The 17,393-nt window shown below is 35.7% G+C and overlaps 1 protein-coding gene across 2 annotated transcripts; it reads right to left on the reverse strand.

The window, feature by feature from the left end:
• Positions 1-757: 757 nt before the first annotated feature.
• LOC113112544 (paladin-like) lies at positions 758-17,349 on the reverse strand. Of its 2 annotated transcripts, none has more exons than XM_026278213.1 (20): positions 16,829-17,349; positions 14,560-14,745; positions 13,981-14,083; positions 13,634-13,813; positions 12,949-13,113; positions 12,665-12,825; positions 11,778-11,853; positions 11,102-11,262; positions 10,870-10,963; positions 10,604-10,708; positions 10,373-10,468; positions 10,126-10,260; positions 9,612-9,728; positions 9,335-9,514; positions 7,931-8,128; positions 7,721-7,861; positions 7,533-7,604; positions 7,188-7,328; positions 5,445-5,600; positions 758-2,116 (listed from the first exon to the last, which is right to left on the reverse strand). In XM_026278213.1, the coding sequence occupies exons 2-20, from the start codon at positions 14,730-14,732 to the stop codon at positions 1,967-1,969; spliced, it is 2,604 nt and encodes an 867-aa protein (XP_026133998.1). In that variant the 5' UTR covers positions 14,733-14,745; positions 16,829-17,349; the 3' UTR covers positions 758-1,966. The 2 variants fall into 2 exon arrangements, with proteins under 2 accessions (XP_026133998.1, XP_026133997.1); XM_026278212.1 differs by lacking the exon at positions 16,829-17,349 and adding an exon at positions 15,042-16,248 and having other exon boundaries at positions 11,111-11,262.
• Between the last annotated feature and the right edge of the window lie 44 nt (positions 17,350-17,393).

Genomic DNA, 17,393 nt, shown 5'->3' on the forward strand with positions numbered 1-17,393 from the left:
ATACTAAAATAAAATAAAATAAAAACATGCACGCTTTTTTCACCTTTGAAGAAAACAAAAAAAAACTAAATATGAAAAATATAATGAACAAAGAATAAAAGTGGTAGACAAAAATGATGTATAATGTAATTAGTATACTAGCACATTCTTAAGATAATCTCATGAGATAATAATAATTATAATAATAATTATAATTAAATATTAATAAACGTACATTTATTTTTATGATATATACCTTGTGAATTGTTTATTGTGAATATATATGATTCTTGAGATAGAACAACACTTAAAAAAGGTAATAACATTTCTTATTTGCAAATGAGTGAGATATTATGTCAAGAATGCAGTAGTATTCATAGGAATTTTTTTTTTACCATCTGTTTTATCTCATATGTGCTTACATAAATGCTTACATAAATGTAACTTAATACAGAGTTCACTTTTTTAACTGCTTGCAAGGCAGTCAATATTCTGTAGAAATCCTTATCAAAGCTGTCCAAATCATTACTGTTTCCATCAAATAATAAATTAAGCAAACATATCAAGACATTAGCTCAAAATACAAGTGGATCACTCTTGAGGACACACAGCTGCTGACACATGCTCGTGCGGTTCACAGAAAGATGCTTGCATGTATATGCATCTGTTTTGCTCTAGATACTAAATTAGAAAAAAAAAGTTCAAAGTTTGTGGAAAAGTTCATTTATTTCAGTAATTCAACTCAAATTGTGAAACTTGTGTATTAAATAAATTAAATGGACACAGACTGTCTTTGGTTCTTTTAATTGTGATGATTGTGGCTCACATTTAACAAGACAATGCTGGGAGGACAATAAAGATACAGTTTCTCCAAAGCACATGGCTTTTCACTATTATTGAGTGCCAAGAAGGGTTAATTTTATCTGACCCACAGTCCTTTATACACAGACAGATCAGAGACATGAGCCTGGAATCAGGGGGAAAGAAATAAGACATATTCTGTGCCTTTGTTACTGTATGAGTTGTTTCTCCCTATATACACCTACACCTTTTACATGAGGGGAAAATCCATAAATGAGGATGAAGACAAAAATGTAATAAAAAATTATGTCACTTGTTTTCATTCAGTTTAAATATTACACAGCTTGCATTCTAATTGGGTATATATATATATGTGTGTGTGTGTGTGTGTGTGTGTGTGTGTGTGTATAATTTTTTTTTGCATACTTGATTCTGATGGGTCAATCTCATCCAGGCAGTGCTTACTGCAAATTTAGAACCTGTCAGAAATCGGAAAGTGTAATTTTTAATCGGAAACTAATTTTAAACCTGACATGTATAGAGGAGGAACATCAGGTTATTATGTACAATTCAAGTCTGAAGGACAAGAAGGATAGAAATGATGTCAAAGACATCTGTTTGTTCAGTCTATAACTTAAGGCTATTCAAAACATTCAAGCTGTGCAATTTTTTCCCCTTTTAGTTAAATTAATTGAATGGAATTATTAAATGATCCTTAATGGGCTCCACTGGACAAATTGCACAACTAAACTAAGTTTTGTGCAAAGACTTAATGAATTAAACGGTTCAAAAAGATGTATAAGAAAAATAGAGTAATTTAATGATATACATGAATGTAAATGATCATCCAGCAAGACGTCACATTAAGTCAAATCTCAAGTCATTAAATGTTTTATATACAAATGAGGTGACATTTTATAACAGTGTGCAAATGTACCTTTTAAAGGCCAGCATTAAAACTTTTATTAGCATTTATGTGTGGTTCATTAGGTTAACAACTTTCTGTTTGTTGTCTTATATTTTACAAAGACAAAACATAACACTGCCAAGTCAAAGAGAGAGTTCAAAATGTAAATAAGATAACAGGATGCATTAAATCACTTGATTTAATGAGACTGATAGAAATTGTAATAAAAACATATTAATGAAATTTGAGTCAGTATTTAGTTCGACATACTGTGCCTTTCTAAATAAGTTGCCCTCGCATGGGAATAAACTGGACACTGTGTGGGAGCCAGCGGAAACGGAGCCTGGCCATCAGAGAGTCGTCAGGATTCTCAAACTCAGAAAAGCCCAGATGGTTGAGGATGGCATACACACCAGCTCTAGCTGCCACCTGCAAACAGCAAAACTCATGCATTTCAAACACTTGAACAATAAAAGGAGTGATAATTGATATTACATTATTTAATATGTGCATTTTCTGAATATATATCTATATCTACTTTATAAGTGGGATTTATGTTCATAAGTGGCACAGTTGCTCACTTGTCCTGAAAGGTTGACAGGGCGACAGTGAAATGCTTTTGTGGCCTTGACAGAATATTAAACTGGTGTATTTTCAGCGTACTTCACAATTGAATAAATTCACAGAGCTCAGCTTTCAAAAAACATATAAAGTGCTTCACCAGCTGAATCTACCTTAAGAACAACTGGGACTTGTGGGCAATTAATGTGGAAAAATTATTGCTTAACAATTCTAGCTCAACTACATCTGTCAGAACAGGGTTCTAATCTAATAAATACACCATCATTCAAATTTTTTTTTCAAAGAAAGAAAGAAAGAAACAGATAAAAAAACATTTATTCAGCATTGACAGAAAAGACATGTATAATGGTACAAAAGATTTATATTTCAAATACAGGTGCATCTAAACAAATTAGAATCTCATGGAAAAGGTATTTATTTATTGTCATTTAATAATAATAAAAAACATTCTTATATTCTACTGTAGACTCATTGCACACAAACAGTATATATATATATTTTTTATTCTGATGGTTATGACATACATCTTAGGAAAATAAAAAATTCAGTATCTCAAAAAATTTGAATATTCCATTTTAAGCTTGATTAGTTTGATAAATTTTGAGTATAAATACTGGGTACCTCTTGGGCTAGTTTAAAATATGCAACCACAAATATGGGAAAGACTTTTGACTTGACGGTTGTCCAGAAGACAATCATCAACATCCTCCACAAGGAGGGTAAGCCACAGAAGTTCATTGCTGAAAGGGCAGGCTGTTTACAGAGTGCTGTATAAAAATATATTCATAGTGTGGCAGGAAAAGATGCACAAGCAACAGGGATGACAACAGCCTTGGGAAGATTGTCAGGAAAGGAGCTTCAGATGGAGTGGACTGAAGCCGGAGTCGGCGCATCATAAGTCACCACACTCCGACGTCTTCAAGAAAAGGGCTACAGCTGTCACATTCCTAGAATCAAGTCACTCCTGAACCAGAAAAAAAAAAGTCCGAAGCATTTCACCTGGGGTAAGAAGAAAAATAATCTGGAGTCTGCAGGAAGAATGGTGAGGGATAGAATCCAAGCTGCTTGATGTCCAGTGTGATGTTTCCGAAGTCAATGATGCTTTGGGCGCCGTGACGTCTGCTGGTGTTGCTCCATTGTGTTTTATCTAGTCCAAAGTCAATGCAGCCATCTACCAGGAGATTTTGGAGCACTTTATGCTTCCATCTGCTGACAAGCTTTATGGATATGCTGATTTAATTTTGCAGCAGGACTTTAGCGTCTGCCCACTCTACCAAAACAACTTCCAAGTGGTTCAATGACCATGATATTACTGTGCTTAATTGGCCAGCCAGTTCTCCTGACCTGAACCTCACAGAGAATCTATGGGGTATTGTGAAGAGGAAGATAAGTAACATCTGACAAACAATACAGAGGAGCTGAAGGCCGCTATCAAAGCTGGGCTTCAATAACACCTCAGCAGTGCCACAGGCTGATCGCCTCCATGCCACGCCGAATTGAAGCAGTAATCCGTGCAAAAGGATCCCCCACCAAGTATTGAGTTCATAATTAAACCTGCTTTGGAGATCTGGAACATTTCTGTTTTGTAAATCTTTTTTTTGATTGATCTTTGAGAAAATATTCTAATTTTTTGAGACATTTTTTTATTTTCCTAAGCTGTAAATCATAACCATCAGAATTACAACAAAAAACAGTTTGTGTGCAATGAATCTAGAATATAAGAAAGTTTGCTTTTTTGAATTAAATTACAAAAAAAATTGAAAAAAATTAAATTAAATTACAAACAAATACAATTTTTTACTGTGCTTTCTGAAGGTGGAAAATCATGAGATTAATCATGATTATTTTTTTTTCTTCAATGCCATGGTTTTCAACAGTATAAATAAGAAAACACTAGGTAACTTACAGTCTTCCAATTCTCTTCTACCCTGTCAATCCGAGGATAAAAGCTGTGGCTATAAACTAAGGTTTGACTCAGGAAACCTCTGATTGAGACAGAATACATTTACAACCTCATATTGACAGACTGACAGTGAGCCATTCATCTATCCACAAGAACTGGTCTGCTGCACTATGGGTGTCCTACCATCAGCTTCTCAAAGGTACAGAAATATAGGCTTGTGTGTTGAGTATGAGTGACAGGTTATAGCTGTATCTTTCTTCAGAATGAAAGTGAACAATGTAAAGTCACTAATTGAAAGTGTAACTATTTTTTAAGAAGGTATCTTTAAAACAGCACAATTTATCTTGATGTTTTCAACAGAAACAAGGTCATCTGTACTCAAAAAGGCTGATCAGTAATTAATGCACTTTTTTGCTATTGTTAGGTTAACAAACTCACACTCCAAAAGTAGGAGACAACATTTTGAAGCCACACACAGGTCACACTTTATTTTAAAGCTGCAGTTTGTAACTTTTGACGCTCTAGCGGTTAATAAACAGAACTGCTTGCGTCTTGCGGAAGAACATTGTAGCCGGAACTACTTCTCTCTGTTTATGTCTATGAAGAATCACAAAGGTACTGGGTTACTCCGCCGCGGTACCCCTGAAGCAATCTAAAATAGTCAGAATATAAACCCTTATTATAGGTGCACCCTAGTGATTCAGGACAAGCTAAAAACGAGGTTTGGAAAATGGATTCATGGTGTACTCACTTATTATATAAATTTTTCTACATTTTAGGACCACTGGGAGCAGCCAGAGGAGCTTGATTTTTTCACAGATTATCTGTCTCATATTCTACTGTCAGGACATAATGACAGGTTTAACAAATATGTAAAAAATATATTTTTACAAAAGTTATCTACTGCAGCTTTAAGGTCCAATTCCCGCAATTAACAAACAATTAACTATGACTTTTGCTTTAATACTCAAGTACTAATAAGCAAAGCCAATTTGTTAATAATAGGCATGCTTCTAAGAAACTTGTTAATAGTGAGAAGTGGTCCCTTTAAAAAAGTGTTACCAAGAAAATGTTCTGCACTCTTAGAAGGCCACTACAATTACTGAAATAAATACTGAAAGTAATAGTAGTAAGTTTAGATGTGGTCATAATGTCTGATATAACCTGGGAAGTTTCTAGTCTGCCTAGTAAGAGCTTGATTAGCCGGTTCAGGTGTGTTTGTGTTTGTGCACCCCTACTTGGGCTCAAGTAAGCAAGTGAGTCAGGCTTTACCTGGTACATCCACTGGCTGAAGGATCGCCTCCAGGAGTCTTTCTTCTCCAGGTGGAGGTAGCAGTTGAACAGGATGAGATAAATGTAACGCTCGAGGTACTGCAGACTCCTTAACCGCAAACACTGAGCATCGGCCTCTGATTTAGCCTTCTTAATCTGAAGAGAAAGAAATGCCAGTGAACTCCATGTTGTTCCTTCTAGTTTCCCTTTTATTTATTTTTTATTAATTTTTATTTTATTAATATTTTTATTAATGTTGATGGCACAACATATTCAGCTGTTCGTTCATTTTTTTTTTTTTTGATTATCATTTCAGGTATTATCTTCAATATCCATTCACTTTGATAGATTTTGGTATAAGCAGCCAATGAGATCTACACAAACAAGTGATTCCATCATTATTTAGATTGCTTGGTTGTCTATATTTCTGCTTTTAACTTTTTGTTCCTAGTAATCTATTGAACCTCTACTTTTGTTTTATATTAGATAATTTACAAAAATATGTAAAAAGGCCTGAATAATGTCACATGCAAATGATTTACCCAGCAGAAATTGTATTAGCTATTTTTCACCTTTTCCATGTTTTCCATGTAAGTGAGATGACAGAAAATACAGGAAAGGAGGGGAGAACAGGATCAGGTATTTGCATCGCCATGCATAAGGATCAGGGCACAACTTTTGTTGATTTAAATCGAGCCTCTTTTGTTATCGCAAGTGTAGTACCTGCCAGGCCATGTCTGAGATCAGATGGAATATGTTTAAAGCCAAATATCTTTCTCAGTGGTAAAGTGCTCACTTGATTATTTTCTTTGAACACTAATATTTTACAATACGTTCCGAAAGTCTCAGACCACCAGTGAAAATACATCTGTACATAATGCTAATTAAGTGACAAATCAAGAGGAAATGAAACAATTGCTAAATAACAAGCAACTTCCCAGAGTCAATCAAGGGCTTTATATGATGCATTTCATTCAGAATGAGGCAGCTAGCTAGATATATGCAACATTTCTGAGTAACAGGCCATTCACCAGTACACTGCCACATGCTCAAATGAAGTTATAGTAACAGAGCATATGTAGTGAACACAGATTCTTACATGTGCAGTGTGGCATGGGCAATATTTACTAGTCTATGCTGATTAGCTTTAAAGAGGCTCAAAGTTTGGTGCAAATGAATAAGTACATAAACACTGAGCCACTGATAAGCTACTGTAACAACTGTTACATGACAAAAATATACAAGTACCCCAGAACATACTAACTATAAAGTCTTGGATCCTAATAAATATTTCCAGGGCTTTTTTTTTTAAAGCAGTCTTTTGAAAGCTCTCTGCTTATTTACACTGCTGTTTTTCAAGGTCTTCACTTCAGAATAAAAAAAATGTTTTACAGCCTCAAATAAAACACATTCAGAGTCCTTCTAGGCTGATGCATGGGAATGGGCATTAATAATCTCTTGGTCCCTTTCAGTGCATCAGCACAAATAAAAAAATTGTACCTCTATAGACTTCTCAAAGGCCATGTTTGGTACAAAAACAAATGCTTTTGAAGCAATCTATTATTTAACATGGCTGATAAAAGCAGTGACTAACTGTCCTATTAACTAGCTTTTTTACAGTTGACTTTTCATGCTGAAGTTTATGTATGCAAAACACATAAAATTTTTTGAAATGAGCAACAAGTTATTTATATATAATATATATGTGTGTGTGTGTGTGTGTGTGTGTAAATCACATTTCACCTGTCTGTAAGTGGATATGATGACTTCCCGTAAATGATAATGCATGGGGGTCATCGTCTCACTAACAACATCCAGAGCAACGTCCACTTCTCTCTTCACACGATGGCCATCAGGTAACACCCTTACTACCTGCATTACCACCTGAATGCACACATATGCATGCATGGGTCAAAATTAATCAAATCAAATGTTTTTCAATCTATATCCACAATAGACACTATTTTCTATTAAATACATTTCAGTCAAAAATACCATAGACAATTATTTTAGTCAAATTTTCATGTTTTATTTGCATGATTGTTGAAGTTCGGTGGTATGGTTTAAGGAAGCATGACCTCAATGTACCTCAAACTCTCCTTTGGTGTACTTGGCATCGGGGACACTTACAATCTCATCTTCTTCACACTCAGGAAAGCCCTAAAGAAAAATGAAACTGATTGGAGCTCAGTTTAAACATTTTTCCTCTATCCAATGTCATGGGGGTGAATAATTGAATTCTCATTTCCTCCCTCCACTAGCTGAAAATGACCTACATTAATGTGCCACAGGGTGAGAGTGGCGATGACCATGGCTGCAGTGGTTCGGTCTTTCCCATCATGACAGTTGAAGATGAAAGCACAGTTGGGGTCTTCAGCCAGACTGCTCTTCATGGCCTCCAACAACTGGTCAAAAACCTGAGGGAGAACAACAACATTTCAACTAAAGCATCATATCTATACCATTCGTATAGCGTACTGACTTGCCTCTTCTTTAGGTGCACAGAAGTCAGACAGAGGGATCCGTTGGTAGCTCAGACCAGGATGAACACTCTTCTGATGGACAAAGAGCTCCTCAATCGTTTGACAAGTCTTAAACATTCTCATCTGTTTATCCTGCTCTGTAATCACCTCCAGCCATTTCTCACACCTCAGGATGTCCTGCTTCAGTGCCAGCTCCATTTCCTGTGGAGACAGCCATATTGCTAAAGCTTAGGTTCTTAGATCACAGCAGCCATATTCTTGGGTGAAAAAAAAACCTTTCATCTCATTTTATCTAAATTTATGATGAAATCAAAAGCTACTACCTGTAACAATGAAAAACATTCTACAGTACATCACATGGACCAAACATTTAGTTACTCATGTAATAAAATACAAATAAAATATGGGCTAAAATAAGACGGTCACAATGGATTTACAGTCTAGTGCAATTTTTGATGAGTAGTATCACCTCAAATTTAACCCCAATGATTTTGCACACGGATGTATTCAATGTCACCTTTTTGAACTAATCATTTAAGTGAACGTTCATTCTCATTCACTTGCATAAACCGACTCATGGTCATTTTAATGAAGAATAATAAGACTCGTTTTGGTTGACTCAGCGACTCAACGTTGACTCAATAATAAGTTTGGGTCAGTATGATTTAAAAAAAAATTTACTTATTGTATTATTATCACTTTTATAAAGCAAGTGTGCATTAATTATCGATGAAAATTGACAGTAAAATATTTATTATCCTATTTCAAATAAATTATGTTCTTTTGAACTTTTTATTCATTGAAAATTAAGTTAAACAGCGGTTTGATAATAATAATAATAATAGATGTTGATGAGCACCAAATCAGCATATTACAATGATTTCTGAAGGATCATGTGACACTGACGACTGGCGTAATGGCTGCTCATATTTCAGGAATAAACTGCATCATAAATAAATTAAAACAATTATTTTAAATTGTAATAATATTTCACATTTGTGGTTTTTGCTATATTCATGATCAAATAAATGCAGCCTTACATAAGCATAAGAGACTTCCTTCATAAACATAAAAAAAAAAAATGTTAATAACACTAAACTTTTGAACAGTGTGTCACAGGGTATCAGTGTCTTAGGATATAATCGGTTACATATCTTTTTGGTAAACGGAACTGAGTCACTTGGATGAATCAGAATCCGTATCACTATGCATTTCAAATACACATGATGTGTTGCCAATAGCTTATTCTGCACACTGCATTGAACTTTTTTATGTACTGCATTGTGTCACATTGCACACAGTATGCAAGTTGTACCTACAACAAATTGGTCTGGCCCAGTCATATAAAGACACTACCCTTTTCAATTTCATTCAATAACAGATCTGCCCTGGACAGAACTGGAGCACCTGGAGCTTTTGTGGATGTTGAACACAAACTGGAATAGGCTGTTCGAGACTGCCTGGCTCTCGTGGGGTGAACATTTGTCCGTTTGCCTCCAGCACAAGCTCCTCTTGCAGATTCAGCCAGAGAATTGTAGAGTGCCCTCGCCTCTGGTCTGTCAGGTAGGACATCACGACAGCCACAGCCTGAAATGGGGGCAAACAAGCTTTGATTATTTATTATTAGACTTATTATCAGATTTAGGAGCCTGGGCTGCTGAAATGAGTATTAGAAAGAATTTACCTCAGAGTTTGGCTGGGCCATCCCATATAGAGCCATTTTGGAAACACGTCTGAAATTGGCCACTTTCATCTCCTTGGCTGTACTGAGCAAATCTGTTGCTAAAAATTGACTGGACACCTTTAAAATAAAATTGAAGATATAATGTGCATAATGTACTAGCCTATATCTTAGGGAGAGTCAGCTGGGCTGTAGGAGGAGGTCACAGCTCGTCTCTGATAAGAGCAAGGCTAGAAAGTCTGGTATATCAGATATAACCAGGGAAGAAAATGACTATCCAAGGATAAAGTACAAAGACTATTACCTGGTGCATATGAACATATACTATATAACTAATTATTTTTATTTGTTTTAATATGTCATTTCTACGTCATCACAGCGAACACAAAATATTCCCTTAAAGATGGTGTACGGTTCCCCTTTGGCTATGTTTTGGGGAAAGCACTTCCTAACACTCTATAACCATAAACTAATGTCCTGGAAATGTTTTATGAAACCAAAAATTGTTCACTCTTACCAGAACTCGAATCCCATCAGTTATGAGGCTGGCTGGTGTTGAGAGTTCAGAGCTATCCATGCAGGCCAGCAGTCTGTAGATCCAAGCATTCATACACAGCCACTGACTGAAGCTCTGAGGAAATGCCTGTGGATACTACAGTGATAGACATACAACAGACAGTTGAAAAATGATTCAAATAATGGTATATACGACAAAAATAACTGATTTTAAATATAATAATATAGTAGCATATAGTTAGCAATACCTGTTCATGAAGATATGCATTGAATACTAATAAGTACACATAGCGTTCAAGACTTTGCAGTGTTCTTTGCAGGAAATAGCCTTTTGTGCTGTTTCCCTGCAAACAAAAAAAATGTGTGAATGACACAAATATGTGACCTTCGTTTAAAAAAAACGCAATTTTTTACATTAAAGCAACCATTTTATAGCAGTTTGACAACATGGACACAAGAATGTTTCAGTCGGGACTTACTTGAATCTGGTAATCTTCGCCAATGCCTTCAAGCTTCAGCTTGTTTTCAAACACAGCATCTTTTATATTATGCATATCAGAGCACATGGCAATAGCATCGTCAACCTGTGATATATACATAAAAAACCACTTGGTTTATGTAAAACTATTTATTCAGTAAAATCCTCCTAATATGGTATATGTTTTTTTAAGATGCAAATTAATTGAAAACAGTTGGACTATTTCATGAACCAAGACTTTTACAAACATCTTTAATACATTCTAACCTCATCAAGGACTTGTTGACCTTTAGGTAGGCGACTGATCAGCAACTCAATCACTTGGAAATCCAATTTGTGTTCACTCTTCTGCATTTCTTGCCTGTGAAAGAGATGAAAAGTAAGTAGAACTTAAGAAGAGAAAGGACCTTAAAACACAACATTACCACAGTAGAGTATTAATAAGTAATGCTTTTCTTTAAAAAGGTAAACAGTAATTGAAATTGCACTAACACTGTACCATAGGTACCTGGGGCTCTCTGCTGCCCCCTGCAGGTGATGGAAGACTATGGCTCCCAGGATTAAGCCAAGATTGGTGCGTCCCACCCCCACCTGGCAGCTGAAGAGCAGTGCAGGCGGAGGTCTGGAGCTGTCCCGCATCAAAAAGAGGTTTGGGGTCAGCTGGTGGACACAAAGGTGGGTGAATTTGTATTGGAACTAAATTATTACATGTGAATAACATAATGATTTAGCACAATATGCATGTCTGTTTTTATTTCTGTAACCTCAAAAAAGAACAGTCTTTAATTTTTTTGTTGTCAAACTCTGATAAAAGGAAAATTAAATCAAGATGGAAAAGATGAAGAAACTGGAATATAAAAAAAAAACAATCTTGCTGTTTCCTGATCACAAGTGGATACCTGAAATCATTTTTCATGGTCTTAAGTTAACATTTATAACTTTTGTCTGTGTTAATATGGTTTTCAAAGATTGATGTTACTGGTGACTGTGAAATTTAAATGTGGTTTGTTGGCAAGTGCTGGGTTTAAAGTTCTGGGTTCTAGGGTTGAATTATTGGTTCAGTTACACAAATCATCAGATATGAATAAACCAGAGCTCACATAGAGTTATTTTAAACTTACAAAGTAGAGGGAGAGGCAAAAAAAAAAAAAAAAAAATATTCATGGAGCTCTTACCCTGAGTATATTAACAAAGGCATCAAATGTCTCCTCAAGTGGGGCCCCTTCCATAGGGAGCGGCAATCTGTAATATCTAAATACATCAACATTTGTCATTAAACAATACACAGAACTAGAAGGAACTTGAAAAGTAAGATTAATTTTGATTCATATATGCATGTTTTTTTCACCTATGGACACTACTTTGGGTTTAATTTAGAATAGATTTCCTCTATTTTTAAACAAATATCACAAAAGTGTCTTGGAAAGTTTTCCCCATGCCATTATCATTCATTTTTGATACTGTTCAAATGCCTTTTATGTTTGGGGTCAATAAAATGCTGTAATTCAGCAAGGATGCATTAAATGTAACAAAAGTGACAGGAAACCCATTTATAATATAATAACTGTATGCATAATTGTATATAAGATTGCAAATCATCATATTAGAATGATTTCTGAAGAATCATTTGACACTAAAAACTGGAGTAATGATGCTGAAAATTCAGTTGTGCCATCACAGGAATAAACTTTTAAAATATATTAAAGTACAAAATAATTATTTGAAATTGTACTAATATTTAACAATATCAAATTTTAATGTTAACACATGTTAGGTAAAATATTTAGCCTGAATGCACTGTAAGTCGCTTTGGATAAAAGCGTCTGCTAAATTAAATTAAATTAAATTAAATTAAATTAAATTAAATTAAATTAAATTAAATTAAATTAAATTAAATTAAATTAAATTAAATTAAATTAAATTAAATTAAATTAAATTAAATTAAATTAAATTAAATTAAATTAAATTAAATTAAATTAAATTAAATTAAATTAAACCTTTCATGAAGCATGAAGAAAAAAACGCAATTGATTTTATTCTGTCGTAAAATATGAGAAATTACCTGTGCTGTGGTTGACTGAAAAGTGGTCTTCTGTAGACCTCCTCAGTGACATGAATGTCCTCTTCTGACAGAATCTGAACCTGCTGAGGTTCATCTTTAAAATGCTCAATGTCATTATAGACATAGAACTTGTTTTCACTCAGCTTTGCAAAGTCACACAACTGGAGAAAATATCAGAGAATTAAAACCTGACATGGACAGACACAATGACCTCTGTCAATATTTCACCATAAAAGGATGGCAAGCGATCCTCCTCATACAATCAGTTCTGCTCTATAACAGACCTCTTTCCGGATGGAGAGCTCTATTTGCTCTGCGCTGAGCTCTCTGTCTAGGTCATGCAGGTTCTCATGTAGGTTCTCTCTTCCTCTGGGAGTATACGGAATAAAGTCTCCACCTGAGCGGAAGAAGACCACTGGTTCCTCCCTCACACAGATGAAAATCGCCTCCTGTTCACATATTTTGTGGGATAAACAGCAGTTAACCTGATATCATTTTTTGAAGGTCTATCTGCAAAAAATAGGGTATTTAAGGTGCTCAAGACCTCTGAGACAGAACAGACCAAAATCACAATTTTACAAGATAATACAGACATATGATTGTTTCAAACTAGTTACTTCACATGCTACACTCTTACACAGAAAAGTTCTTTACCGCCATTAATGGCTCCAAGAAAAACCTTTCATATTTATGCATCAAATCATTCCATTGCAAAAAACTTTCTTCAGATTATTAATTTGTTCTTCACACTTAAAAAAAAAATTCTTAACTGAACACTGACAGGTTCTTTGGTGTACCCAAAGTAGTCTGTTCTATGGCATTGCTGCCAAACTTTCCTATTTGTAAGAGTGTAGGTTAATTTTATAATACATAATAACATAGTAGTTAACATATCTAATAGTTCTTACAGGAAAAAAGTAAGACGAACTCAAAGTGAACTGTATTCCATGGAAAGTAGCACTCACTGACCTCACAGCCGTCAATCTGCAATCTCTGGAGGACCTGTTTGAAACCATTCAGGCTAGGTTGACCCATTCCAAAAAGGGGGTATTTTCCCTTGACCTTGCGGAAGTTGGGGGCCCCGTGGCTTTTTGTAGTATTTAAGACATCAGCTCTATTGTATACATCCTGTACCATAAAAAACTCCCCCTGGACAATATAAAAGCAAGTCATAAAACATTTAATCATAAATGACAAGGAATGTCCATAATTGATCTACATTTCCTTCTCATTACTGCACTTTCCATTACATCTCCAGGAGTTTTCAAGTATTAAGCTCTAAATATTTTGTTTAAATCTCAAAAAGTGAAGCATACCAGCACTAGGTAGTGCTCTGGCAACAGGTCAGATATCCTTCCCGTTGAGTAGTTGGCAGATTGGATCTTGTCATGAATCTGAAACTCTTCCCTGCAGTTATTTCTGTATAGAGACAAAACTCATAACATTTATCAAAATGTCAAACATGAAGAACCTACAACTGATAATACACTGTCTCGTCCCTTAAAGAGATGGAAATGAAATGAAAATTCTGTCGTCATTTACTCACACTCCACTTTATAAACCTGTTTGAGTTTCTTTCTTCTGTTGAGCGCAAAAGATATTTTAAAGCAACAAAACATTTGATTTCCATAGTATTTTTTTCCCCTCCATACTATGGAAGTCAATGGCTACTGCCAACTATTTGGTTACCAAAATTCTTAAAAATATCTTCTTTTGTGTTGCAGGTTTGGAACAACTAGATGGTGAGTAAAAATTTTTGGGTGAACTATCCCTTCAAGTGAAAGTGAGGTTGTTGATGGTATCTACAACGGTTTTCTCTCAAAGAGTAACATTCTGTGCATATGAGAGCCCTTACGGCTATTTTGAAAAAGCATCATGTTGCACTTGTCACTTACGTGATGACAACAGGGGCCACTTTGTTTGTGATGATGGATTTGGCTTTGCTGTTGTGAATGTTCACAGACTGTAGTGAGCGTCTGTGCTCAGCCATGCCATTCCCTTGGTGATCAGCCTGGTGTGTAGGAGCAAACGGAGCAGCCTGGGAAGTTGCACTGGCACTCGTACCCATAATCTGCACAGTGCTGGAATGAGGATTTATACTGTGACTAATATAAAGTAAACAGGCAGTCATGTTATTCATTTTACATGGGGTTATTTCTAACATTTGCACTTTTTAAAGCGCCAGATGCACTTTGTGCTGCAGTTCCACAGAGATTAAATTTCCTTGAACCCCAACATATGTAATGCACAACAAAACCCCCAAATAAAACATTACTGAAGCTCTGAATGTGTTCTGCAGACCTAAAATTAGTCAGACTATCAAATATGCATGTGCATAGCATCTCTGTCATATCTGATTGTTAAATGAATGGCTTACGGTCTCACAGCTGTGCCGCGTGTGGTCACATCCTTAGGTTTTTGCATCTTAGTTTCAGCAAGGGTTCAGGTCTCTCTTTAAGTGTAAATCCTGTCAACACGAAATCAGTTTCCTCTTGCTAGCAGAATCTTAACATAAAAAGCCTTTTGTTTTAACTTCAGCCACTGCCGAAGATTTGCTAATCTCTTTTGTTCTCTTTCTCGCTCAGTGCCTCTCTGGTTCTCTTCTCACAGTGACAGGATAGCTGCTCTAACCCTTCTAAGGGCCACAAAGAAATACAGTACATCTGGCAACCAGACGACAGTGTGGGTGGCTCCAGACATTCACAGGGACAGCCCATTCAAATGCCATGATACAGAAAGCCAAAAGCGAGAGAAAGTGCAAGATTAAAGACTTCTGGCGCCTTTGCATCTAGTGAAATCTGAAAGTGTTTGAAGTCAGAATCATGAAGCCAACTGAATCTCCTCCATGCATTGCAGCGATAATGCAGTTAATGAAACAAATCCTGTTTTTCCCCTCCTCCTTCATAAGATCAAGTTTGTGCCAGATAGATATCACTGGGAAATATATGATAGCTCTGTGAATGTCATTAGGACATTCTTGCCTTTATTTATATAACTGGCTGGTCTATTGAAAGTTTGGGAAACTGAGTCGCTGGCACCAAGAGCAATTCTTCCCTTTTCAGGGGCTTGATTTAAATTCCAGTTGTGTCTGGGTATCACGGTCAAAGAACAAAAAACAACAACACAAAATCTCTAAATATGGATGGGAAAGGTCCCGGGATGCATTTGTACAATGCTGAACAGATCAGTGCACAGATATGCACTGAGTGGGAGTGACCAGTGATTGGCACATCCTTGTTCAGGCTGAGAAATAAAAGGTTTAAAATTTACCACAGTGTTTTGTTCATTTGTGTAAAGCTTTCAATCAACACATTCAGAATCTGAAAATACTGAAACAATGGAGTTAAAAATTCTAAGTGGATGTGTAACAATTACACACACCGCTATTCAGTTAAAATGCATATGTGAGTCAAACCAGGCCCTAAAAAAATAAACATATAAATAAAAAATGTAAAGTTAATTCACTAATTTTGCCATGTTTTCAGTTCTTCGTGCCACAGCCTGAGATTTAATTTGCTTATTGATGGCTTTTGCGGCAACTGTATGTCAAATGATGTCTTCATTTGGTCATTAATAAAATTAACAATAGAATATTGGCAAAAATAAATTAATAAATATTTTATATACTATTCAGTGACTCTTTCTGCATAGTACATTGATACGCCAGGAGGTGGCAACTGAGTCATGGAATCATCCACTCAACCGATTCGTTCAAAAACTGATTCTTTCAGAAACAGTATTGTGTGGTTTCATTCTGAACTACTTTCGTGCTTAGTTTTGAAGTAAAAATAAATAAATAAATAAAAAGAAAGAAAGAAAGAAAGAAGAAAGAAAGAAAAACTGGTAATATAGTGTCTTAAAATCAATACTCTAACTTACTTTAACTTTATTATTGTTTTATAAAAACAATATATCATTCCCTATCCATTTTGTTTCACAATGTTCTGAGAGTTCACGTAAATCGGCTCTTGTACACTTAGTAGCCCAAGTACATGCCCAGCAGCCCTTCACAGGATGCTGACTAATAAGAGAATAAAACTAAGCTATGCCAAGCTAACTTAAATCCAAAAAGACATAATTGTACACATAACAGAGCAAATATATTTTCACCGTGAAGCACAGACAAGGTAATAGTGAAAGTAAATATTCTAAATGTTACCTCACCTGGACAAATGCTCTCTCAGACACCGGTCAGGTCTTGAGAGAAGCAATTAAACGTAGAAGACGACCGAGTCCACGTCACACTCATCTCGAGTCACTCAATCAATGTCTCTCACAGGTCCAAAGACATGCAATCAGGTGTCAATCCGTAAGAGCGATATACTCAACATAGAGCAGTGCAGATGGATAACACAGGGGGAGGAGAGGAGGAGGAGAAACAGCCACCCCCCTCTTTCAGCTGCCTCTTTCACTGGCAATAAATGTAATAGAAGAGAAAGATGTTGGTGGGTGGATTCTCATCTTTTCAGCAGTCAGTAACAGCTACATCTCCCAGCAACGGTGCTGCTGTCGTGCCTGGAATATTGAAAAGCCTGCGATGTGGGGGACGGAGTTTGAATAGACTGACGCTTAGTTTAAAATGTACGATTCTAATAATACTCTGGATTAGCTAGACTTGATTGTCTTGTAATGGTGATAGTTAAATCGCAATGTCGCAGAGGATAATTTTGCTCACTGGCGGCCTTAATTTGTGCTTCGTTTTTTAAATTTTGTATCGAAATTAGCCACT

Source organism: Carassius auratus, chromosome 13 (genome assembly GCF_003368295.1).
Source record: "Carassius auratus strain Wakin chromosome 13, ASM336829v1, whole genome shotgun sequence".
Lineage (NCBI taxonomy): Eukaryota > Metazoa > Chordata > Actinopteri > Cypriniformes > Cyprinidae > Carassius > Carassius auratus.